The 25,694-nt window shown below is 35.1% G+C and overlaps 2 protein-coding genes across 3 annotated transcripts; one reads left to right on the forward strand and one right to left on the reverse strand.

The window, feature by feature from the left end:
* Nucleotides 1-8,261: 8,261 nt before the first annotated feature.
* Nucleotides 8,262-14,708, forward strand: LOC142545587 (general transcription and DNA repair factor IIH helicase subunit XPD). Its single transcript, XM_075652851.1, has 12 exons — nt 8,262-8,952; nt 9,415-9,695; nt 11,041-11,123; nt 11,223-11,626; nt 11,919-12,112; nt 12,246-12,426; nt 12,536-12,660; nt 13,149-13,238; nt 13,631-13,709; nt 13,803-13,879; nt 14,084-14,192; nt 14,369-14,708. Exons 1-12 carry the CDS (start codon nt 8,419-8,421, stop codon nt 14,492-14,494), a joined length of 2,283 nt encoding a protein of 760 aa, XP_075508966.1. The 5' UTR covers nt 8,262-8,418; the 3' UTR covers nt 14,495-14,708.
* On the reverse strand, nt 14,522-23,337 carry LOC142545594 (transcription factor BHLH42). 2 transcript variants are annotated; one of them, XM_075652863.1, is made up of 8 exons: nt 23,097-23,337; nt 22,577-22,831; nt 21,787-21,883; nt 21,455-21,469; nt 21,283-21,339; nt 16,211-16,679; nt 15,356-16,113; nt 14,522-15,109 (listed from the first exon to the last, which is right to left on the reverse strand). In XM_075652863.1, the coding sequence occupies exons 1-8, from the start codon at nt 23,207-23,209 to the stop codon at nt 15,032-15,034; spliced, it is 1,842 nt and encodes a 613-aa protein (XP_075508978.1). In that variant the 5' UTR covers nt 23,210-23,337; the 3' UTR covers nt 14,522-15,031. The 2 variants fall into 2 exon arrangements, with proteins under 2 accessions (XP_075508978.1, XP_075508985.1); XM_075652870.1 differs by lacking the exon at nt 21,455-21,469.
* Nucleotides 23,338-25,694: the final 2,357 nt, after the last annotated feature.

Raw genomic sequence — 25,694 nt, forward strand, 5'->3', positions numbered from 1 at the left:
CTTTTACCAAGGTGTGATGACATAATGGCAACATAGTGTGTGCATGTGCAGTGTTAAAATCAAATATTTATTATAAAAACTAAAATTTGTTGTGAAAAAGTAAAGATTTATGGTAAAAAGTAAAAATTTCAAACTCTCAAAATTATCAAACTAAACACTTTATAATATTTTTCTCTCAACTCAATTGTGATTTTCTTCACAAATGAGATATCTATTTATAGAAATTTTTTACAAATAATCCAAAAAATAAATTCATCATTACATACATCATCACACACTAATTTTCAATATTTACAACTCTTATTTTCAACATTCAAATATTCAACATTCAAACATTCAATACACACATTTTAAATATTATTTTTCAACACTCCCCCTTGTGATGATGATCATAATGATTGTCTTCATTACGTGTTTTTATACTGCCTCGTTAAAATCCAGTGTCTCTTTGTTGGATATGTGCTAAATCTTGCCAATAAATTTACTGCAAAAAATATATCGGGCCTTGTACAATTTGTAAGATACATAAGGGCACCGATAGCACTTAGATATGGTACTTCTGGACCAAGAATATCTTCATCATCTTCACATGGACGGAATGGATCATTTTCTATATTTAATGATCTAACAACCATTGGAGTACTTAAAGAATTTGATTTATCCATATTAAAACGTTTAAGTATCTTTTCTGTATATTTTGTCTGGTGAACAAATATTCTACATTCTTTTTGTTCAATTTGTAAACCCAAACAATACTTGGTTTTTCCAAAATTCTTCATTTCAAATTCTTCCTTCAAGTATGACACAACTTCTTGAATTTCCTTATTCGTTCCAATGATGTTTAAATCATCAACATATACAGCAATAATTACGCATACGGATGTTGTTTTCTTAATGAAAACACAAGGGCATATTTTGAATTATTTACATATCCCTTTTTCATCAAGTGATCACTTAGCCGATTATACCACATTCGGCCGGATTGCTTTAACCCATATAATGATCTTTGTAATTTCACAGAATAACATTCTCTGGGTTTTGAACTTTGGCTTCAGGCATCTTAAATCCTTCAGGGATTTTCATATATATATTACTATCAAGTGATCCATATAAGTAAGCTGTAACAACATCCATAAGACGCATTTCTAAATTTTTAGATACCGTCAAGCTAATCAAATACCGAAACGTAATTTCATCCATCACGGGAGAATACGTTTCTTCATAATCAATTCTAGGCCTTTGAGAAAAACCTTGTGCAACAAGTCGAGCTTTATATCTTACTATTTCATTTTTCTCATTTCGCTTTCGAATAAAAACTCATTTGTATCCAACAGGTTTTACACATTCAGGTGTAAGGAGTATAGGTCCAAAAATATTACGTTTATATAGCGAATCCAATTCAACCTGGATGACTATTTTCCATTTTATCCAATCCTGCCGATTTTTACATTCACCAAAAGATTTTGGTTCATGATCTTCATTATCATTTATGATGTCGATTGCCACATTATAAGAAAATATATCATCAATTTCTTCTATATCTTTTCGGTTCCATATTTTCCAGTATTAATGTAATTGATAGATATTTCACGATTCTCGTCAGTTTGTGTTTCTGACAGAACATTTTCATCATCATGTGTTTCTGACAGAACATTTTCATCATCATGTGTTTCTTCAGGAACATCATTCTCTATTTTGTGATTATCATGTGTTTCTTCAGGAACATCATTTTCTCTTTTGTGATTATCGTGTTTCTCTATGAATTTTCTTTTTCGAGGATTTTTATCCTTAGAACCGACTGGCCTTCCACGCTTCAGGCGTTTAATGACATCATGAGTATCTTCAATTTGTTTATTCGGAATTTCAATTCGAGCAGGGGCATTTGCAGCATGTATATATGATTTAGTTACCCCTTTTGTGTCTGCAAATGCATCTGGTATTTGATTTGCTATTCTTTGCAAGTGCACAATTTACTGTACATCTTTTTCACATTGTTTTGTTCTTGGATCCAGATGTAACAATGATGATACATACCATGTAATTTCTTTTTCGGTATGTTTCTGTTCTCCCCCTAACATTGAGAAGATTTCCTCATTAAAATGGCAATCAGCAAAACGTGCTGTGAACACGTCGCTTGTCTGAGGTTCAAGATATCGAATGATTGATGGACTATCATAACCGATATAAATTCCAACCTTTCTTTGAGGTCCCATTTTCTTTCGTTGCAGTGGTACAATAGGCACATACACCATACATCCAAAAATTCTCAGATGAGAAATGTCTGGTTCTTTACCAAATGCAAGCTGAAATGTGGAGTATTTATGATATGCACTTGCTCTGATACGAATTAATGCAGCAGCATGTAAAATTGCATGTCCCCATATAGAAATAGGGAGCTTTGTTTTCATAATCATTGGTCTAGCAATCATTTGCAGACGTTTAATCAATGATTCAGCCAATCCATTCTGTGTATGTACATGAGCAACAGGATGCTCAACAATGATTCCCATAGACATACAATAATCATTGAAAGTCTGGGAAGTAAATTCACCCGCATTATCAAGTCTAATTTTCTTGATTGTATAATCGAGAAATTGATTCCTCAATTTTATTATTTGAGCAAGTAATCTTGCAAATGCAACATTTCTAGTTGACAATAAACATACTTGTGACCATCTGCTGGAGGCATCAATCAATACCATAAAATATCTGAATGGTCCACATGGTGGATGGATTGGTCCACAAATATCACCCTGAATACGTTCAAGAAACATTGTTGATTCAGATTGGATTTTTGCTGGTGATGGTCTTATAATAAGTTTTCCAAGAAAACATGCTTTACATTGAAACTTATTATTCTGAAAGATCTTCTAGTCTTTCAACGGATGACCATGTGTATTTTCTATAATTCTTCGCATCATTGTTGAACCAGGATGTCCTAATCGATCATGCCAATTTGTAATATCCAAGCTTGGTGAACGGTACGGTTTAAGATTTCTTATGTTTATGGACTATTTGGTTAAGTCTAAGTATAGTTTAGATGTTAAGAATTTGGATTTATGATTTCTAGTATTGTGGAATATTGATGGTGTGTAGTCATAGTGTAGCGTCGTTACGATTTAATTCATGATAATTTGTATGTTGAGCCAATTGGTATGAGGCCATTGTAATGGTTAGATAAGACATAGTGGTGCAACTTTCATGTTGAGAGTGTTGTCAAATTATGAGGAGAAGCGACGTTGCGATTCGATTTTAGTTGCAAAGAGTATATTGTTGGCTACAGAGGAGAGTGCACCCGCGGTCCATTATGCAGTGCACCCGCGGTGTTTGGGCAGAACCTCCAGTGCACCCGCGGTCCATTTTGCAGTGCACCCGCGGTGTTTGGGCAGAGCAGCCACCGCACCCGCGGTCGTCGCTTTTGGATTTTCGGAAGTTGTTCAGTAAGCCTAGCGCACCCGCGGTAAGAAGAGTAGCGCACCCGTGGTCGATGAATAGTAAAGTCGTGTTTTGGTGTTTTAAGTGTTATAAGACAAGGATTTACTCATTTTTTCCCTCATTCTTTCCTCACTCCTATCGGTTCTTCAGCTCAAGGAGACCTAGGGTTCTCAATTTCTTTCATTTGTTCCTTTGATTCAAGCATCTTGTTGGGTATTTGAAGTGAGAACAAGATCATTTTGGGTTCAAGGAGCTAAGGTAATCTTGTGACTTTGTTATTCTTTGGATTATGGTGTTGGGGAGAAATCATGGGTTTGTTGATTGTGTTGGTTTTATGGGTTTTATAGTATGGGTTTGTGATTATTAAGTTGTTGATGATTCAATTCATGGTTTATTGTTGTAGGATTTGTACTAAGAGATTAGAATCAAGCTTTCCATTGGTTGTAAGTGGAATTCATTTCTTGTGCTCACATGAATTATATGTATTGTATTTCAATGGTTTTAACACGCTTTTCCCTTCCACTTGATTAATGATATGTATTGATACACTTTGTTGTATATTTGAGGCATTTGTATGTCTCAATTATGTAAAAGGGAATGCAAGAGAAAGAGTCTTCAAAGTGTTTGATTTAATGTCCAAGAGAGAGTTCATATGATTTATTGGATTGATAAAGAGATAGTCAGAGATTGCATGCAATTAGTTGATCAACGAACATAGGCTTATATCCCAACAGAGTAATCGATTTATATCGATGGGATATATGTACAGAGATAGAGATACTATTGAAATATCAATCCACCAGAGAAAAGAGAAATACCATCGTTATGTTCATGTTTTACTATATTATTCATGTTTAAGAGTTAGATGGTATTTAATGGTTTTAAAGTCATGTTTTACAGAGTATGATATGTACAGATTGTTATGTAAGAGTTCCACTTGCTGAGTTTTATACTCATTTCAGTTATTCATGTGATGCAGATAAGAGCGACGAGCCAGGACGTTGATTGGAGCCGATGTCATATGCATACAAGAGATGGAAGGAATAAGATATTTTGCTAGCATTTTAACATGATCAAAAATGATCTTTTGTCTTTTGATGCAACACTTGATTGATCATGTATATACTTTTGGATTGTAAATATTTTATGTCAAGAAAATTTTAAATCCTTCTTCCCTCTAAGTAAATTATTTCAATTTTCCGCTGTGTTATTTTATAAAATCAGTCAAGGGCGTTACACAATTGATCAGTATTGAAGAATTATCAACTACCATGTTTGATTCAATTGGACTTATATATGTATAATGCAATCCAGTAGGTAGCATTGGTAGTTTTTCAACTACATATTTCTTTCCTGATTTGTATGTGGTAAGACACATATATTTCTCATTCCCTTCATTCATTGTTTGAGTATCATACCCATGGGAATATATATCATTAAAACTCAACAAATGTCTTTTTGATTGTGGTGAATACAAAACATTATTGATCAAAAATTTTGTACCATTAGGTAACAAAAATTGTGCTTTAGCACATCCTTTAATCAAGTCTACAGGACCTGATATTGTATTTACATTGTTTTTGTTGGTTTTAGTTCCAAGAAATATCTTTTATCTCGGAGGATAGTGTGCGTTGTACCACTAACAGGTATGCAAGCTTCAGCTTTGTTCGTAGCATTTTCCATATTTGAACTTCAAAAAAATATACAATGAAAAAAAAAATTATTGACAATACGTATGCAATAAATTGAAAAATACAACACATATCATACTTGTACAATGAAACATTATCATATGAGTACATGAAAAATAAATTATTTTACAATTATATTCTACCAATATATTGTTCATTTTTAGAAAAAATCATTGAGAAAATCTCCAGCGTCAATATTTTTCATTTCTATTCCACCAGCATATTGATCATTTCCAGAGAAATCATTCAGGAAATCTGCAGCATCAAAATGAGTTAAATCACTCAAACGGCCACTGTGTTCAGTGAAGTTGGTCTATTTTTCTTTTCCCTTTATCGATTCTTTATAAAGCTTGCAAAGGTGCTCGGGGGCTCGACATATACGAGACCAATGTCCTGGAGTGCCGCATCTAAAACAAGAACTTTCAAATCTTTTTGAGTGAATTTCATTTACACTCATGTTCTCATAATGCCTTTTTGGTGGGTGGTTCGTGACGTCCTTTTGAGATGAGTTATAATAATAACTATCTTGATTGTTTTCAAAACCACGGCCGCGACCACGACCACAACCACTTCCACATCCACGTCCACGACCACGACCTCGACCTCGACCAAAACCTTGTCTCTGGATTTGATTTTGGTTTCCAGGTTTAAATTCATTTTTACTCACAGCATTTACTTCTGGAAATGCTGTTGATCCAGTGGGTCGGGACTGATGATTTCTCATTAATAGCTCGTTGTTCTTTTCCATCACAAGAAGACAGGCGATAAGTTCAGAATATCTCGCAAATCCACGCATTCTATATTGTTGCTGTAAAGTTATATTTGATGCGTGAAACGTGGAAAATGTTTTTTCAAGCATTTCTGATTCCGTAACCTCATGTCCACAAAATTTTAATTGCGAGATTATTCGATACATCGCCGAATTGTAATCACTAACTTTCTTGAAATATTGGAATCTTAACATATTCCATTCATCACGGGCGGTCGGAAGTATAACTTCCCTTATATGTTCGAATCTTTCTTTCAATCCTTTCCATAGAGCCATGAGATCTTTTTCGATAAGATATTCACATTTTAAACCTTCATTGAGATGTCGACGCAAAAATATTATAGCTTTTGCTTTTTCTTGTGATAAAGATATACCATTTTCTTTAATGGTCTCGCTTAGACCCAATGACTCAAGATGCATTTCTACATCGAGAGTCCATGGCATATAATTTTTTCTCGTGATGTCGAGCGCAACAAATTCGAGCTTTGTCAAATTTGACATGGTGGTACTAAAAAAAATTACGATGCATTTTATTAGTTAATGAATATTGCAATACAAAGTAATGGATAAACAACAAGTACAAACATTCGTAAAAATAAAGAAAACACACGAGGAGGATATTCTCCAATAAATACAAGACTCGTGAGTATGATAACCAAAATAGTTAAAAATAACCTTGAGAAAGCCATCTTCTTTTTTCTTCGAAAAATTTGATGAAGAATAATTTTTAGAAAAGAAGAGAAAGTTGGAGTGATTGAATGTGTTTATGAGATCATATTTATAGGGCAAAAACTAGCCGTTTTGTTACCGTTTATGACCGTTGGTGTACAAAAAATAAATGTATGTATTTGTACAATTTTATGGTAATAATATGATGTATATAATATTAGTCATGTTTAAATGATTATGTATATCATATCACATTATTATAATGAGGTGTCATAAGTTATTTTGTTTAAAAATCTTATAGGCTTTTATACTTGTTGTATCCCTTACCGGGAGTGTGGGATGTCGTCTTAACATTCTCCCAGGATTTATAACAAGTTTTTGAAAAAAATTATTATTATTATTTCTAATTTTTATTATATAATAACACTATATTATATATTAAATATATACACAATAAATAAATAACAGTAAAATAAATATTATTACTTTTGTTACATTTTTCTTCTGTTTGGAGCTTGGAAAAGTATGGATGACTTTTAGAGCTTCGTGCTGATAACGTGTTGTGAAAAAGTAAAAATTTATGGTAAAAAGTTAAAATCTCAAACTCTCAAAATTATCAAACTACACACTTTATAATATTTTTCTCTCAACTCAATTGTGATTTTCTTCACAAATGAGAGATCTATTTATAGAAAATCTTTACAAATAACCCAAAAATAAATTCATCATTACCTACATCATCACACACTAATTTTCAATATTTACAACTCTTATTTTCAACATTCAAATATTCAACATTCAAATATTCAATACACACATTTTAAATATTATTTTTCAACAAAATTGTCAATACTAAAAATTATAGGTCTTCTGCCAAAAAAAATAAAAATTATAGGTCTAAAAACAAATTTGGACAACATATAAAATCAATTATTAATTATTAATTATTAAATAAGCAAATATACGAGACTTAAATTTCAATTTTCCTTGATAAAAAAATTACAGTATACTTTTATTCAAAAATAAAAATCTATCAATTCGAGTAGGTGAAAATGGAATTAAATTATGCGAGGGTAGGTTGAGACGAATTGCCCAGCAGTAGGGATGGCGTTGGGGCGGGGTGAGGGTGAGTTTGTCGTCTCTATCCTTGTCTCCGAATTCCATCTTCACTCTCATATTCGTCTCAATCCTCGTTTTGTCGGGTTCGGAGAATCCACGAATCTATTCCCCGAACCCGAAACCACTGGTATCAACTTCCATTTTCACCCTTATTTTGTTTCAAAAATATTAATGATGCAAGACGAGGGCGGGTTCGGAGATTTTCTCAACCATTATTATTAGTGATAATATTAATATTAATGTCAATATTAATAATAGTTTTATTAATATTTTAAAAAATAATAATATTATTAATTTATTACTGATATTAATTTCGGGACGGGTTCGAGGATTATGATAGTAATCTCATACTCGTTTCAAACTATTTCGGAGATTTAAAAAATCCTCGAACTCGAACCTAAATTCGAAAAAACCGAAGACTCTCGTCCTCGTTTCAAATTTTTATCACATGATCCCAAATCCATGGAGAAAGTTGTATATCGCCACCCAACAGCTGTTGGTAATGGGCTTGAGTGTCAGAAAGATCAATACTAGGCCCAGGTTTCAGGCCCATATAAAGTAAATATTATCAATGGCGAAACGACGCCGCCGTGCTCTGTATAAATAAACCCACTCAACTACACCCTCGAGCTGAAGCGGCGATCACCTATGGCGGTAATGCAGAAATAGTCCCTTCTTTTTCCTCCTCTTTCCACCATTTTCCGCCGCAAGTAACGGCGGCATCTGCCGTTGGAAATGAAGTTCCAAATCGAAGATGTGACGGTCTACTTCCCCTACGACAACATTTACCCTGAACAGTACGAATACATGATCGAACTCAAACGCGTTCTCGATGCCAAGGGCCATTGCCTCCTGGAAATGCCTACAGGAACCGGAAAAACCATAGCCCTCCTATCTCTAATCACTAGTTACTCTTTATCAAAACCCTCGAGTTCTCTAAAGCTCATATACTGCACCCGCACTGTGCACGAGATGGAGAAAACCCTGGCAGAATTGAAATTCTTGTACAAGTATCAGGTTCAGATGTTGGGTCCTTCAGCAGGGATTCTTGCTCTAGGGCTTTCTTCGAGGAAGAATTTGTGTGTTAATCCGAATGTGTTGTCGGCAGAGAATCGAGATTCGGTGGATGCTGCTTGTAGGAAGTTGACGGCAAGTTGGGTGAGAGCAATGGCCATCGAGAATCGGAATGTACCGACCTGTGGGTTTTATGAGAACTATGAGAAGGTTGCCTCTAATGTGGTTTTGCCTCCAGGGGTTTATACGCTACAGGTACCGATTTGTGAAGCAAACTTTTTTTTGTTGTTGGCGTGCTTGTTAGTCTTTTTCATCTATTTTTGTACTCCCTAGACTCGGTTAAATTGAAATTTTAAAAAGAGCATAGATGGACTTCAGTTTTTTGTTTCAATATTTATTTTTTATACTGTGCAGCAAATTTACTTGCTTTTGTCTCAGAGTTTGTTAATATCTTTAAATTCGGGTCTACTTCTTAAGATTTAGTGAATTTGTCCTAAATTTGTCATGTCGGGTTTCGTTTTAGTAGTGTTTTGGTTTTTCTGCTTGAGTAAACATATGTGCTTGCACTTTTATCTTGCGTTGATTTGGTGGAAAATGATACACACGTCTTTTTACTGAGTTTATTGTGTTGCAACTGGACGTAGATGGTCTCATTATATATGTTCATGGAAACTATAAAACAGAATTTGAGTTGTGGTTCATTCTGTCGTTTTCAAGGATTTGAGGGCATTTGGGAAAGAAAAAGGGTGGTGTCCGTACTTTTTAGCACGTTATATGGTGCGGTCAGCTAATGTGGTGGTTTATAGCTACCAGTACCTTCTTGATCCCAAGGTTGCGGGAATAATATCAAAGGAGATGCAGAGAGAGTCTGTTGTGGTGTTTGACGAGGCTCACAATATTGACAATGTGTGCATTGAGGCTCTTAGTGTCAGTGTAAGGAGACAGACACTTGAAGGGGCAACTAGGAATATTAATAGAATGTCTCAGGAGGTTGAAAGGTATGTAATTTTTCTGGCAAATTGATTTTTGTCCACGTTAATTTCTATTTGGGTGGTTGTACCAGATGGGAAGTTTTGACATATAAAGACACTTTTTTCTATTTTTTATCCCATGGATATTGTCATAATTTGTTTTGATTATATGATTTTGAAATTTGTGGTTGGCCCTTGAATGATGATTTCTACATGATGTCATTTGTCTCCAAAAGTTTATTCGAGTGGTTGTATCAGATGGGAAGTTTTGACATACGGATACTCCTTTTTCTATTTTTTATCCCAATGGATATTGTCATAATTTGTTTTGATTATATGATTTTGAAATTTGTGGTTGGCCCTTTAAATGATGACCGACTATGTTTCTAAATAAGTTAGGCGCTAGTCGGGCTCCAGACTAGTGCCTAGAGCCTAGGCGGGGACTAGGCATCGGTAGTCCGTAGGCATGGTTCATTCCTTCTGCTTAAGGCGGATCAGAATAATAGGCAATGCAAAAGAAATCAAAATAAAGAAAAAAATTAGGGTATGGTTCGATTTTCTTATGTGGGCAGAAGTAAACAGGCAAAGAAGATGAGAGTAGCATGTTAGGGCAAGCGCAAGCCAACAAATCGTGGTTTTAATTGGGCTTTCAATCCCAAAAAATTAAAAGAACGAGCCTATAATTTTTTCTTATGTCATGTTCTAGTTTAATTCGGCTTTCAAAAATTAAAAGCCCAAAAAAATTTTCCCAAAAAAACTTTAAACGTCTAGGCCCGCCTTGAACCGCCTAGACCCGCCTAGGCCCGCCTTAGAGCGCCTAGGCGCCCTTGACACATAGGCTGGCCGCCTAGAACCTTTTCGGTGCGGTCAAGTGGCGCCTAGCCCGAGTTTTAGAACATTGTAATTGACACATGAAGCCATTTGTCTCAAAAAGTTCAGCAGAAGAAAATATTATTGGCCATTAATCATAATTTGAGATTTTAAAAAATGAGATTTTGAATAATATTTGCCATAATTGTTTTGTGTAAGGCTATTTTAGTTTGATTTTGCACTCATCCAATAATTGGCTGCATCAGTAGTCAGCACTATTGTTTGCTCATGTGAGTCCTAATCTAAATTATGTTATTTTGTAGAACTTCAAAGCTCACAAACCTTCATTCTGCTGAATCCTTATTTTTTTGATGAATTAGTTTTGCTTAGTGGTTTTGATGTAGTACTTTATTTAGTGGTTCTTTTCTCTTTCCTCTACCCGTAGCTGAAATTATTGGTTTTAACTACTGTTTGGTATTTTCAAACAAAAGAAGAGGGAAATGAATAAAAAAGATACTGGTGTTTATTCTTTTCTCTTAATTTTATTTGACATGGAAGGAAGGTTAAAGGCCACCGATGCTGGTCGATTGCGTGCAGAATACAACCGTCTTGTTGAGGGTTTGGCACAAAAGGGGAACCTTCCTAGTATGTTGATTTGATGTGTGATTTGTCCCCTCAAATTTACATGCTAAGTATTTCTGTTTTTAGTTTGTCACTAGGAAAATCATCTGTGTTTCTTTGCAGTTTCTGATGCCTGGTTCACAAATCCAACCTTGCCTGAGGATATACTAAAAGAAGCCGTTCCTGGAAATATAAGGCGTGCCGAGCATTTCTTATCTGTTTTACGCAGATTAGTCCAATATTTCAAAGGGAGACTGGAAGCAGAAAATGTAGAAAAGGAAGGACCGGTGACATTTGTTGCTTCTATCAATACACAAGTTGGAATCGACCAGAAAATGCTACGGTTTTGCTATGATCGGCTTCACTCGCTTTTGTTAACATTGGAGATAACAGACACGGATGAGTTTTTACATATCCAATCAATTTGTGATTTGGCAACACTTGTTGGGACCTACACTCGAGGATTTTCTATTATCATTGAACCATTTGATGAAAGAATGCCACATATTCCTGACCCTGTCCTTCAGGTCTACTTGTCCTTTGTTTTTATTTTTATTCGATAATTAAAATGTCTGGTATACTGTATTTCGAGGATTTCGTTTTCTGTGGCAAATTTGATGCGATTAGCATACTGATCCACCAATCGGTTATTATAATCTTATCTGTATTTGTTGATTATTTCCATTATCTTCCTTTCGCTTGGATTTACTTGTCTTACTTATAGCATTTTTGTGATCACAAGCTTTTGCTTTATTTTTACCATCAATCATATATTGGGTTGTAGCATAGTGTTGGATTGATTTCTTTCTTGGTATGCAGCTCTGTTGCCATGATGCTTCTCTTGCAATAAAGCCTGTATTTGAAAGATTTCAATCAGTTGTAATTACATCTGGGACACTCAGCCCCATTGATCTGTACCCTCGCCTTTTAAATTTTGATCCCAAGGTTAGTCGAAGCTTTACAATGTCCTTAACGAGGGATTGCATATGCCCGATGGTCCTCACACGTGGGAGGTATATAATATATAAGATATTCTATATTTTTCAATTTTTTTATTAATTCAAGTGATCAGTGCCATGTTATTTTCGTCTCTTGAAAGAATGTGCATCTCCACTGTAATATAGTTTTCAATCAACTTATTTTCAGTGATCAGCTTCCTGTGAGCACAAAATATGATTTGAGAAGTGACCCTGGGGTGGAAAAAAATTATGGGAAGCTTTTGCTGGAGATGGTATCTGTTGTTCCGGATGGAGTAGTGTGTTTCTTTGTCAGCTACTCTTATATGGATGGGATTGTTAATAGTTGGCATGAATCTGGAATTCTGAAGGTACAAATTATTAGAAGTTATCCTTCACAAGTGTTGGTTTCTTTCAAGTTAGTTGAAATCGCTACTCTGCCTTCCTTTTGAATTTGATTGCATTTTGAATTATTTGCAGGAGATAATGCAGCATAAACTTGTGTTCATTGAGACACAGGATGTAGTTGAAACTACATTGGCATTGGACAATTACCGAAGAGCTTGTGACTGCGGGAGAGGTGCTGTTTTTTTCTCTGTTGCCAGGTAACTTCTCCACCAGCTTTCACAGTTCAGTTGCACTGCTTGGTGGTTGAACTATCAATTCATGGATAATTGAAATATTTTTCCTGTGGGAATGGGGGATGAAAGAAGGATTGCAATAAAAACAATGAATTTCAAGAAGTGATTTAATTCGTGAAAGCATGATGGTATTGGTCTAAAGATACGGAAAACTTTCTGCGCATCCTATCGTGTCTTTGATAATATTATACCGTTAAATGAATCCTATTTCCATCAGCATTTGTAAGTGCAATAATATCCATCCGAGAGTTTATTTAGTATGAAGAATACAATTCCTGCAGTTCACTTCCCAAGATTGTCTGATTGTCATCAAACTATTTACCAGCCAGTTTACTATCCTTGGCAGAGTCAAAACGTTAAATTGTGTGAATTTGCTCTCACCGAGCAATGCTCTGAGTGATTTCCACCCTGTTTTTTCTTTCTCAATGCGATCAATGTTGTTTTATTTTCAGGGGAAAAGTGGCTGAAGGTATAGACTTTGATAGGCATTATGGCAGACTTGTAATCATGTTTGGTGTTCCTTTTCAATACACATTGAGCAGGTTAGTTGTTTTGTTGCTGCTAACTTCTTGGAGCAATCTTGTTTATATTTGCTTCCCTATTTGATGACCATGCGCTTATCTGTACTTTATTGAGGTTCATGCAAACATATACCAATACAATTCTATCAAATATCGATATATGTGTGGACTCGCAATTTTTTATGCATATGTTAATGTGTATACACATGCATAAAATTATCCAGTTCTAACTATTTTTCCCTTAGCATGCTTGCAAACTATTCGCAACTCAATGTTTCTTCTACCATCTAAGCTTTGCATCTACGCTGTATCAAGTCCATTTGAATCTGGATGTTATCAACTGTTCAGCTATTGACAATCTATCTTTCTGCTGTAAGTTACAGTGTTGTGTTTGTCATGTCTTCACTTTGCAGAGTATTGCTTGCAAGATTGGAATATTTGCGGGAGACTTTCCAGATAAAAGAGGGCGATTTTTTAACATTTGATGCTTTGGTACTTTTTGACCGGAAGTCCTGTTTTATATAAATGAGAAAATTATAGCATGTAAAATTGTATTTCTGAAGTACTTGTTGAATTCATATTTAGAGACAAGCTGCTCAATGTGTGGGCCGAGTTATTCGATCCAAGGCAGATTATGGTATGATGATCTTTGCCGACAAAAGGTAGGTATCTTCTTTTCAGATTCAATAATAATGCTAGCTATATTAACGGTGAGCAATCCTAGAATTTCTTTATCAGGCTATTCATAATTGTTTTGGGAAAGTCAAAACTTTATTTGCAATGAGCTTGATGACACTTGTTTTATCACGTGATTGTTAATTTTAATATATATTTAATGGTTGCTTAGTGATTGTTCATGCATGTAGATATAGCCGTCATGACAAGCGCTCAAAATTACCTGGTTGGATTCTCTCCCATTTACGGGATGCTCACCTGAACTTGAGTACTGACATGGCTGTGCATATAGCAAGAGAGGTACATGTTTTATCAGTACTTTATTTACCAAAGTGTTTTTGAAAGACAAGTTTCCCCCAGAAACATCAAATGCACTATTTCTGCAATGGTCTGACCTTGATGTATTATCAAGATTTGGGATAGTTGTTCACTGTTAACTGTTCCGTGGTACATCATGTATATTTTTTGGCGTGCAGTTCTTGAAGAGGATGGCTCAGCCATACGATAAGACTGGTGCAATTGGTAAGAAAACCCTCATGTCACAAGAAGACTTGGAGAAAATGCCGTCCAATGGAGGCGGAGTTGGAGGAATGTTTAGATGACATACACGAGAAACAAGTCAGTCCCTGAAATTTTGCAGCACTTCCAAGTCAGGTTCCTTTAATATTATGTCTACAGTTTTCTCTTCTTCGACGACATTTGCTTGATAAGTTAAAACCAGAGTGTATTTTTGTTTGATTACAAAATGTATTGTACAAGGATGTTCACAAGGGAAAAACATCTTGAGGTTATACAGTTCTCCAAATTGACTTGATTTGAGCAGTTGCCAAAACACATCAATTCATCAATCTCTAGACCTTTCCTCCCCAACTAAATTCATAATCCATAGATGATTGCCACCATGAATCTTTCAAAACAATGTGTCCTATGTCGTGAAACAATCCCAACCCAACACCACACGCGACAAATCAGATAATGTGTATGTTGTCATACAACAATTATATTCTCACATAAGGTATGCCAACAGCATTAAATTTCCATGCGCAGACGTAACTACAATCTGAGAGTATTATGTGGTAATAGTGTAGTTCGCCATTTGCACCAACTGTTGGAACATTTATTCGTTCTCTTGATATTAACTAGCCATCAATTATCTGGTTAATTGCCCTTTTAACCTCCACGATACTTGCCTTTTTCCCGTTCACATTCTCTTCTATCTGAGAACAAATTAAAGAAACAAAAAAGCTGTTACACACCAACAAAGACATTATGATTTTTTTTTTTTGAGTTGATATTTACAATCTATTTTTTTATTATATATATACACTCTATTCGATGTGTAAATATGTGTCACGTTTTTCACAAATGGAGTGCAAATAACGAAAAAATTTGTAAATATCAACTCCTATTTTTAAAAAATTATGTTCAAGATATTTAATAAAAATGAAAGGAATTAGTTGTACCTTAGCTCTAATATCGGCTGCAAAAACTCCATCAATGGCAGCCGACTGCACCGCTGTCACCTCAATTCTATACTTCCGAAGCGCCTGCAACACATCCAATAGCAACCCCTCCTTGTGCCGGCATTTGATCTCGACCAATGCATCGCTCTCGATTATAGACACCTCTATTTGCACGACATCCTCTGTCCTCGTTGCCTGCGGCAGCTTACTGGACTCCCCTGCCCTCAGCATCCTCCCACCATTGCCGCCGTCCCCGCTAGTTCCATCTACAATCATCGGTTTCCTCTTACTATTCCTGTCTGCCTCAATGTCCCTTGCATGCATCTCAAGATCTTGGATTTTCTTGCGCAGCTGTTTCACATACTCTATAGTGTCTCCAAGTATCGAAGCTTTATCCATTTTCGTGATGAATGGCACGAGGGATCTTAGTATGATGAAGCGTTCGTTGAGTTTCTCCCGACGCCGTCGTTCTGCTAGAACGTGGTTGGCGCTCATGTGTTCATCCTGATGGCAGATTATTCCACGGCTTTTAGACTTGATGTAGAGAAATGGGACTGTGAAGAGAATGTATTTAAGCATCCACTGGGAGACACCACCTGAGAGGCGTCGATTGTGTAAGGCAGAGTATTTGGAGAAGGCGGAGGAAAGGGTTGAGAAGGAAGAGTTTGGCCACCGTCCCGGTTGGTTTTGGAGGATTGTGCAAATTGTTTGTGGGTAATGGGTGTCCTCTTGCGTTAACAAATCAAATGAAGAAAAGTCTGCATTTGAACAATTGAACCACGCATAAGATATATGATCCTTTCAAGTGTAAACACACATATCGATAAACTTTGAAATGGTAAATAATATGGTTACTTGGATGAGATTGGTGATCGGCACAAGAGGGGCCTTGCAGAAACGGCCACCTGTGCCCCGACTCATCCCCGCACATGTCAAGTTCGCGGTGATGCTCGGCCGAATCCTCTGGCTGAACATCTGCGAGAAGCTGGATATTGGAGAACTCCAAATTCTTGGAGCCATCATCCGGGGTTCCGAGCCGAATATCCTCGGATACATCAAGTAGCATCAACTGATCTCCTGCTGCATGAGTTGTGCCACCCGGAGTTTCAGCGGCGGCCTCCGAGCCAGGCTGGCATATATTGATTGGTTCATGTCCGACGGAGGATGCATAGGTTTCGAGCATGGAAGGAGTTTGGTGGGATGTAGGATAGTTGATGGAAGACGTTGAGTGCTCTGAGAGAGTTGGCTTTGGACGGTTCGGATCCATTTTAGCCTCCCTGAAGAAGCTTTTTATCCGTTCGATTAATCTACTGTCTTCTTTAACCTGTTCCCATTTTTGCTTCCTTTTTTATTTTCAAGAAGGAAATTCATCCTTTTCTTTCATAGGGAAAAGTGAATATTTACAGTGAATCGAAAACTTTTTATTATTTAATTTTTTGTAACATCAAATTCAGATTAAAATGCTTTTGTATAGAATATTTAAGGTTGTGTTTGAATCTAGGCATTCAAATTATTATTATTTATTTATTTAGTTGTTTGGATGTTTTTAAGATAGAAAATTTCAAATTCATTATTATTGTATTTACAATTATAATAGATTTCATATCGACTAAAATCCAAGCTCTAAGTGCTTTTCTCGAATCAAGTCTCTCAATTAGGATGATAATAAATTAGGTTCGAGTCGGTCCACCAAGAATCGAAACCCGGTCCATTACAATTTTCAAGGACTTGAGACTCTTTCTGTAACGTTCTGAAAATTTGAAGGTTTACGTGAATAACATGCATGCAATTTATCAAATTTCTTATGTATTTTAACTAAATTGTTTTGATTGCATGAATTGATTATGGTATGCATGTTTACATGTTTAAAATATAGTTTTATTTTAAAATGCATAAAAATGTGTTTTAAAAGGTTATTTGTTATATGATCGAGGAACGAAGACCGGAGACCATAGAAGGGAAAATATTTTTAATCATTTAACGTGTGATGTATTTTAAATAAAATTTTTGAAAATGAGGTGTTTTTATACGTTGAGTCGTATTTTTAGACGGTATTCGATTTTCGACGAAAATATGAACTTTTCGAGAACTCGCCTAATATTTTCACAAACTTTTCTTTTAAATATTTACTAATGGACTTAATGGGCCTATTATACTATGTTAATGAGCCCAAGCTTGCACCTTGTGTTATATATCAAATATTAAGCCCTAAAATCCTAAACATGAAATACATACCACACGTCCCCAACCCCTCTAAGCAACTAGGACTCTTTTTCTCCATAAGCAACACACACCATACGAATTGGAAGGAAATTTATGCAAGGTTTGAAGAAAAATTCAGCAAGGATCTCTTCGTCGACGTCCCTGAACTCGCCAATACGTTTTCATGCGTAATAAATACAAATGCATGCCTTAATTCTCTTTTTCTTATTTATCATACCATAATATACGTTTGATGCATGTTTGTATGAAAAGCATGTTGGTTTTGTAATTATTTTCGTTTTTATACCATGCTATGTCAAAAACTCATGATTTCATGATCCAAAACTTGTGTTAATGATGCATGAAGGGGTTGCCATCATAGAGCTATGGGAAGGGACGAGTTTAAGAGGGTTTAAGGGCCTAGACAAGATGACACGAGGGCTGTACATGAAGGAGGAAGAGGTTGCTCGAAAATAGAACTCTTGTGGGGAGAGGACTCTTCGACTAGGACTCTTCGAGGGCCACGGTTACTAGCTGTGGTTAGGGTGTGTCAAGGATACCAAAAAGGGCTGGAGGATGGTCCTTGATGGGCCGAGCAAGGGCTGAACACAAGCTAGGAGAGGGCTACAGGTTTTGGGAGGTTGAGGGGAAGCTAGGTTTCGGTTTTGCTTCCTAGGTGCCAGTGGCTGTTATCTTCGGTTAGGGCTCGTCCAAGGCCTCAAGAGGACTGAGCCATGATCCTAGGTAGGATGCACGATGCTGGGTGTGAAGGCTAGAGTGATCACACGAGTAAGGAGCCATGCACATGCTGTAGTTGACGGGTTGAGGGGCTGAGGCTTTTAGGTCCTTAGGGTTTGGTCCAACAGCTTATCTGGGGTACGGTCATGGTCCTAGGGTCGATGGTTAGGGGCTGGTCATAAAGGTTGGGGCTTAGGAGCGAAGAGATGCATGGCTTGATCCAACTAGGGTTTACGAAAATAGGATTGAAGTTCAGTTGTTGTTCTAGTCTGGTTCATGGGTCTTGATTGGCTTGGTTTGGATTGGATATAGTTTATTTAGGTGTTATTAAGTTTTGGTTCAAGTTTGGTATAAGTTTCGAGTCAATACGAGTCAAAACCGAGATGTACGTCTAAGTTTTAAAACGAATCGAGGAAATTATTGAAAACCTAAATTTTAAGCCTAAGAAATATTTTAGGGAGTGTTTTAAGGTATTAGGTTAAATTTGGAATGATTTGGGACGTCGTTTTGAGGTCTAAGAATAAATACAAAAAATTATGCTTCTAAGGAAAAAACAATCATTTTACACCTGAAAAATGATAGACGCCATGGTAGTGCCCTGAATGCTGTAAATAATGTTAATATATTTATTTTAAATGTTTATGAAATTATATGATGAAACGTCAATGCTAAAAGACATGTTGCATGTTTGGTTTAAAAAAAATGATTTATATATATATATGCTTGAATTTTTATAAGTGATGAAAATATGAAAAGTAAAAAGAAGGTGAAGTAATTGTGACTAATACGATGATACGATAATATGATGATGTGATTGGGGATATCGTGAGGGAAAAAACCCCACGAAGAGTCCGTTTACGAGAGAAGGCCTCAGAGGGAGCCTGACAATCATAATTCCATCAAAATGCTATGATGAGGGACTTGATGGTTGATCTTGTTGGGCTGAGGATGCACATAACCCGAGGATCGACGCTATTTTTTCGCAATAAAATAAGTTTATGATTTATGTTTACTTGAAAGATTTTATGACTTATGATGCCTTTGAGAGGTTATGAGAGGATGTTTGAGTTAAGTTAATTTTGAAATAATGTTAGTTTAGTTGGTTGACGTTTTACGATTTTATGCGTTGAATTACTTTCTTTTGGATTTTCAAATAATAGTTGTTTGATTTATTATATATGATGCAAAAGTATTTTAAAAATATAAATATGTATATACATAGTAATTTTGGTCGAATGAATTAGAAAGGAAAAAAAATTTCTAGTATATTTTTAAGAAAAACGAGTAGTGAACGTTTCATTTTCGCCCCATTTAAACCTTAAGTCGTACTCATCTCTAACTCACATCCAAAGTTAACGGGTTTTACCTATAAAACCAATTAGTCTTATTAAACAATTATATTCATAATATTTTTTTGATATCTATAATTTTTCCATTGCACTATTAAAATAAAGATTAAATAAAAAATATTCAAACAAAGTTTATAAGACTTTTAGGTATAGTTTGGTACACATGATAGGATAAACATGTGATATATAATATAAGGATAAGTTAATAATAAATAAGATATATGATATTATATTTAATGTTTGGTATAATTTTAATAAGAGTGATTAAATTTATATATTAGATTGTAATGACAAAATTAACCTTATCATAATAAATATTATAATTTCAAAGTTGTTGCTTGAGTTCATATTTTTTATGCGCCGATAGTGCTTGCATGATTTATTTATTTTTACCTAATTTTATATATTATATAATATGATAATTGAGCCATTGATTTTGTGAGTCAAGTCAAATATCAATTTTTAAGGTTAATCGAGTGATACTAATAATTTTATTGATATTTATAAAAATTATTTATATAATTATCTCGAATTCATTTATATAATTATCATATTATATAATATATAAAAATAAATAAAAATATTTATTTGATTTTAATTTATACTTACTAGCATAGATTTATAAAAATCATTTATAAAATCCAATAATTAACATAAATCCAAAACGAGTTGGACATTATTTAAACTTGTTACCTGATTCATACTCATTTAATATTACCCTAACCCAACCCAAACAAGGGAGATTCGAGAGGACTCAAACTTGATCTATTACAATTTTGAAGGACTTGAGACTCCCTCGCCCAATTTAAATCTAAACTCATATTCATCTCTAACTCATATCTAAAGTTAACGGGTTTTACCCATCAAACCTGTTAGTTTCATTAGACAATTATATTTATAATAATTTGTTCATATCTATAATTTTTAACTTGTAAAGTTAAAATAAAGATTAAATAAAAAATATCGAGACTAAGTTTATAGTGTAGGTCTCTTGTGAGACGGTCTCACGAATCTTTATCTGTGAGACGGATCAACCCTATCGATATTCACAATAAAAAGTAATACTCTTAGCATAAAAATAATAGTTTTTCATAGATGACCCAAATAATATATCATCTCAAAAAATACGACCTGTGACCGTCTCACACAAGTTTTTGCAAAGTTTATAAGAGTTTTAACCATATATTAAAAGTAGCAATTCTCTACAATCCGATAATCAACATAAATCCAACAACTTAATAATAATAGATCTACAAAAACTTCTATAAAAATTATTTTTCAAGAGAAAAAGAAAGTTGATAAAATAAATGGATATATAAAAACCTAAACGAGTTGGGTAAACTCGTTGCTTGATTCATACCCATTTAATGTTATATCCATTTTATCCAAACCCATTGTTATCCCCACTCAACCCTAAATCCAATTACTTATTTTTTTTTTAATGCCCTAAAAGGTATTTTCTTGTCATTTTAACTGTCTATTTGTTTTGGCATTTAGATATATATTTTTTTATTTGTTAAAAAAAATATTTTTCCATCAAAATATATATTCTACCATCTACGTACTATGTAATTATGTACTTCAAATATAATTATGAAACAAAATGGGTGACAAAGGAAATATAGTACTTGGCAATACCATTTGCGTTGTTCCGAGTTCTACTACTCCATCCAGCAGAGGAATGCAAATCACAGTCTGATCAGCAACATATAAATGTTACATTTTTCCACCCTTTTGTTTATTGAATAGCATACAAAAATAAATATTTATATATTTTATAAATTTAAATTAATTTTAATGAATAATCTACCTGTATTTTGGCACTCTTGCAAATCAGCGATTGAGTTGGAACATGCAAAAGGGATGAAGAGTTCCACAGCATATTTAGCTAAGCTTTTAATCAAGAGTAGTCTCAAAACTTAATCGTCATGTCGTAGGGGTTAGTTCGATCCTACACTAAGGGCATTTCCTTAACATTTTGATCTTAATAGTGTAGTATGAGCCACATCTGATTTTTCAGGTCGTCGTTCGCTGCCGCCCTTAGTGTATGTTCGAATAAATCATCCAGACATGATCGAAAACACTAGCGAATAAATCAATAAACGAATGAATATGTTGAATTGCATGGTATGTATAATATACCTTGGCAAGAATAGCTCTAGAAAAATGTTTGGGATCGTCTTCATTTGCGCCTGAAAGCCATACATGATGCCCGTCTGAGTATGCTCTTCCGGGTAATCTTTGCATGTTAGAAAAATTAATGAACTTATAATTAATATTCCTGTAATTAAGTATGCGTCGTATTTGAGAAGAATAATTTATGTTTATTTTATACGTAAAGTGGAGTAGTATATATATGAAATTAATGGAGTGGAAATAACATCGGTTTCGAACAGATTGGATTTAATTTAATTAACGTGTGTATTTAGTTCGATTCTTGCATTATATTGACACAACTACCGACTGCACAACAGAATTTATGGACGAAACAACAGCACAAACATTCAATATCATGCCCCTAAATTAGAGCACTATCTATTCATCAGTTTCCCCTAATAAATATCATTACATCCTCAAATTAGAAAATCGAATTTATGCATGTAATACTGGAAATTTAATTTGGGACCACTTAATTAACTAACGACATATATATGCATGCACTGAATAAATTAGCATCTTATATTCAACAAATAATAAAAACAGTATTGACCCAAAAAAATATGAAAATTTTTTAGACAAACATTAGTCGCATGATGCATGTGGAATAATATTCAAGAATGGTTCACTCAATAAATTGAAAAACTGGAGCTGAAACAATATTGATGAAAACGAAATATCAAGTAGGGGATAGCTTCGATGCTACATGTGGGGGCACTGTCCCACATGGTTTGGATGAACAAGATTCATTAAATAACTCAAATTTAATTCTTACCCGACCTCCGGAGGAAATGAGAAAGAAATACACATCAAATAGAACCATTCGGGTTCCGTCAAGTCCTCTGGGGACAATGCGGTGGATGGCCGCCGTGACTGGTGGTTTGTGTCACCGCCGGAGAGGGAATCATACAGTTCTTTAAGCTGATGACTTCTCTGCAGGGAGGCCTCCTCCGTGCTCAATTCGGTCGGCTGCACTGTTTTTCTTGTTTTAATTGCTCCATTGTAATATCCATCACTCCATACTAGAATTCTTCGACATGATCACACCAACAATTAAGGTATACAGAGTGTCAGTTTCAGAAGATCATCAATATTTGTACTTATATATTAAGTACACATGGGCCTGAAATTATATTTATATTATACAAGGATAAAAGTACTAATTACACATCAAATTAAAAAAAAAAATCGATCTTATAGAAATTTAATGGGTAGATCATGATCAAAATTATCTTCCCTCAACAAAATCTTTAGGTTTAATATTGTTGCTTTGTGATTCTTGTGCATGCACTTACCCTTGTTGTGGGTGTAGTTGCCAGAAAATACTGTAAGTCCATTGAACTGCTTGAACTGCCGCCTGCAGCATGCTTTGCAGCCGACTCCTCTGCGATGACGACGGAGCAGCCATTTCAGATCCAAGAGGCCGACTAATGGGAGATTTTTCGGTGATTGGCCATGTTGACGAAATATGAATCACCACGGAAATGGAAATAAAATACCCAGATCAGGGTTTCGAAACGTTAATTTGAGAAATATAAATATACGTGAGGATGATGGGATTTATATTAGATTGAACGGTAGGTGACAACCGAATTGTCTTGTGGGATTGATTTACCTAAATTTCGTTAGTTATACGTGTATCTCTATAACCGTGTTAATATATAGGTGATACGCCCGGAAAGTCCTGGATCTAGGGCCGGACCTTTTATGAGGCCAACGAGGCCACCGCTCAGGATCCGGTCCTTGAGGGAGCCCAACATATATTTTTTGTTTATAGTCAATCAAACTCGATATTTCCGTCAAGTTCGGTTTGAACAATTTAAATAATATCAAGAGACTTTGGGGAATACTTTGAGTTTGGACAAGTTAACGAGTTAGATTTTAACTAGCTTGATGAAGTATTCTATAAAACTTCAACAATTTTTTAAGATGTTACGGTGTTTGTCAAAACTGAATGATTATTCTCAAATAATTATATTGTCTATAAGATTTTGTTAAATATCCTGGTAACAATTGCATAAACAGAAAGAAGCTTATCGAAGTTGAAGTTAATAAACACTTATATTCAATCAATAATGCCACAAAATAGACTAAATAAGCTAGTTATGTTGTTGATTGACAAAGAAATGATCCGAAAACTGGATTACACAAATTTGGTATATATTTTTCTTCTAAAATAGCTAAACGATTATTGTTTATGTAATTATTTCAAATATTTATTGACTTGTTTTTTATGTAATATATTTTTTCTTGTGTATTTATGTATTATTTATCGTATTTATTATTTGCTAACTGAATTTTAGCTTGTTTATAGCAACAAGAGAACCCATTTTAAATTCTCGCTTCAGGTCACATCGAACACATGTATGACTTTTTCAAATTTTTGCTTCAGGGCCCATCGAACACAGGTACGGTTCTGCCCGGATCACGGGCATCAGATGATCTTGGTTCATGGATCAGGTTATGAGAATTTTTGAGCCAATCCGACAAATAGCCGAGCAAATCTATGCCCGAGACATCATCTCCACGGGCTACTAGCAGCAGGGCATATACCAGGGCTACAGAAGCCCGGACTTCCAGACAAATTCTCGGGTGATGGCTTTAATTCTACCCGGGTTACCTCGATATTAACACATCACTCGAGTGCACAAATATTTTTTGGTAATCATTACTATCAGAATCACAGAGATTTGGCGTGTCAGAGAATTTATCAGAAAGTAAGGTTTGGGCAGCCTTCCTGCCATAATCAGTAAGTGAGCACTGAAAACAAGGTCATCATTGACTTTCTTGCTATAAATATCAGGTTTGCTCAAATTTGATTCATTCATTCACATATATAGCTTGCCCACACCATTTCTACAGTATCTCTCTTTCGTTTTTTCCTCGCCCATTTGCTAACTTTAGCTTCGGAGTGGTCACGTCGGACATCTCTCCGGCGCCCATTCACGTGGTTATCTTCGTGTTTACAGGTCATCAGTGGTTTTTCTAGGAAGAAGAAGGAGATATCTAGTTTGGAAACATCTCTCATTCCTCATCCTTAATTTTCATAATCCGACCAGGTGAAAGTGCCCACGCATCTCACACCCATTTTTACCAGCTCGACAAAAACTTGTGTGAGACGGTCACACGGGTCGTATTTTGTGAGACATGTATCTTATTTGGATCATCCATGAAAAATTATTACTTTTTATGCTAAAAATATTACTTTTTATTATGAATATCTGTAGGGTTGACCCGTCTCACAGATAAAGATTTGTGAGACTGTCTCACAAGAGACTTACTCGGTCACATCAATATATACACACACATACATGTGTGTGTTGTTTAGATTCACACTCGAACAAAATCAAATGCATGGCATGTCCCTAATACAAGTATAACACTCATCGCAAAATATATTAAATGTATTTAGTCAAACTATGAGAGAAAATTTGTGATCAAAATTCTAGATGTCCAGATAAATTGGGCCAGAGAAGTATGAATAAGACAATCGGCTATAATAATTAGTCTTTGCATATGGTGTTATAATAATTTAGAAATTTCTCGCATGAAAAATTGTGACATTTCGTAAGATATATTTGCACAATGACCTTCAAACATGCGACCAAACAATTGAGAAAGATGATAGATTTCATTTAATCCATGATAAAAAAACAATAAGGTACATGTCATTTTATATCATTATCCAGTCAATAATAATGAAAAATGAAAAAAGGTATCTTGGACCGATGTGTGGTGTTGTATCTAGTGAACCGAGCTGCATCTGGGCCGATTAAGAGGTGAATCCGGGCCGATTAACCAGCCTGCCAAATGTAGGGCAAGACCACATATGGTACAGCGGGGCCTCATCTATGTCCACATGTAGATTCTTGTTCCTCGTACGGAATAAAAGA

This window comes from Primulina tabacum, chromosome 1 (assembly GCF_025594145.1).
Source record: "Primulina tabacum isolate GXHZ01 chromosome 1, ASM2559414v2, whole genome shotgun sequence".
Taxonomy (NCBI): Eukaryota; Viridiplantae; Streptophyta; class Magnoliopsida; order Lamiales; family Gesneriaceae; genus Primulina; species Primulina tabacum.

Bases quoted from the DNA above. Each gene is read 5' to 3' on its own strand.
- LOC142545594 (XM_075652863.1), bottom strand. From the start codon at position 23,209: ATGGCTGCTCCGTCGTCATCGCAGAGGAGTCGGCTGCAAAGCATGCTG. The intron at 16,680-21,282 runs GTATTGCCAAGT...AAATGGGAACAG, and splicing joins AACTCGGAACAACGCAAATG to GTTAAAGAAGACAGTAGATT. The intron at 15,110-15,355 runs GTACAACTAATT...ATTTGTTCTCAG, and splicing joins CAGCCGATATTAGAGCTAAG to ATAGAAGAGAATGTGAACGG.
- LOC142545587 (XM_075652851.1), top strand. From the start codon at position 8,419: ATGAAGTTCCAAATCGAAGATGTGACGGTCTACTTCCCCTACGACAAC. The intron at 9,696-11,040 runs GTATGTAATTTT...CATGGAAGGAAG, and splicing joins ATGTCTCAGGAGGTTGAAAG to GTTAAAGGCCACCGATGCTG. The intron at 11,124-11,222 runs GTATGTTGATTT...GTTTCTTTGCAG, and splicing joins ACAAAAGGGGAACCTTCCTA to TTTCTGATGCCTGGTTCACA.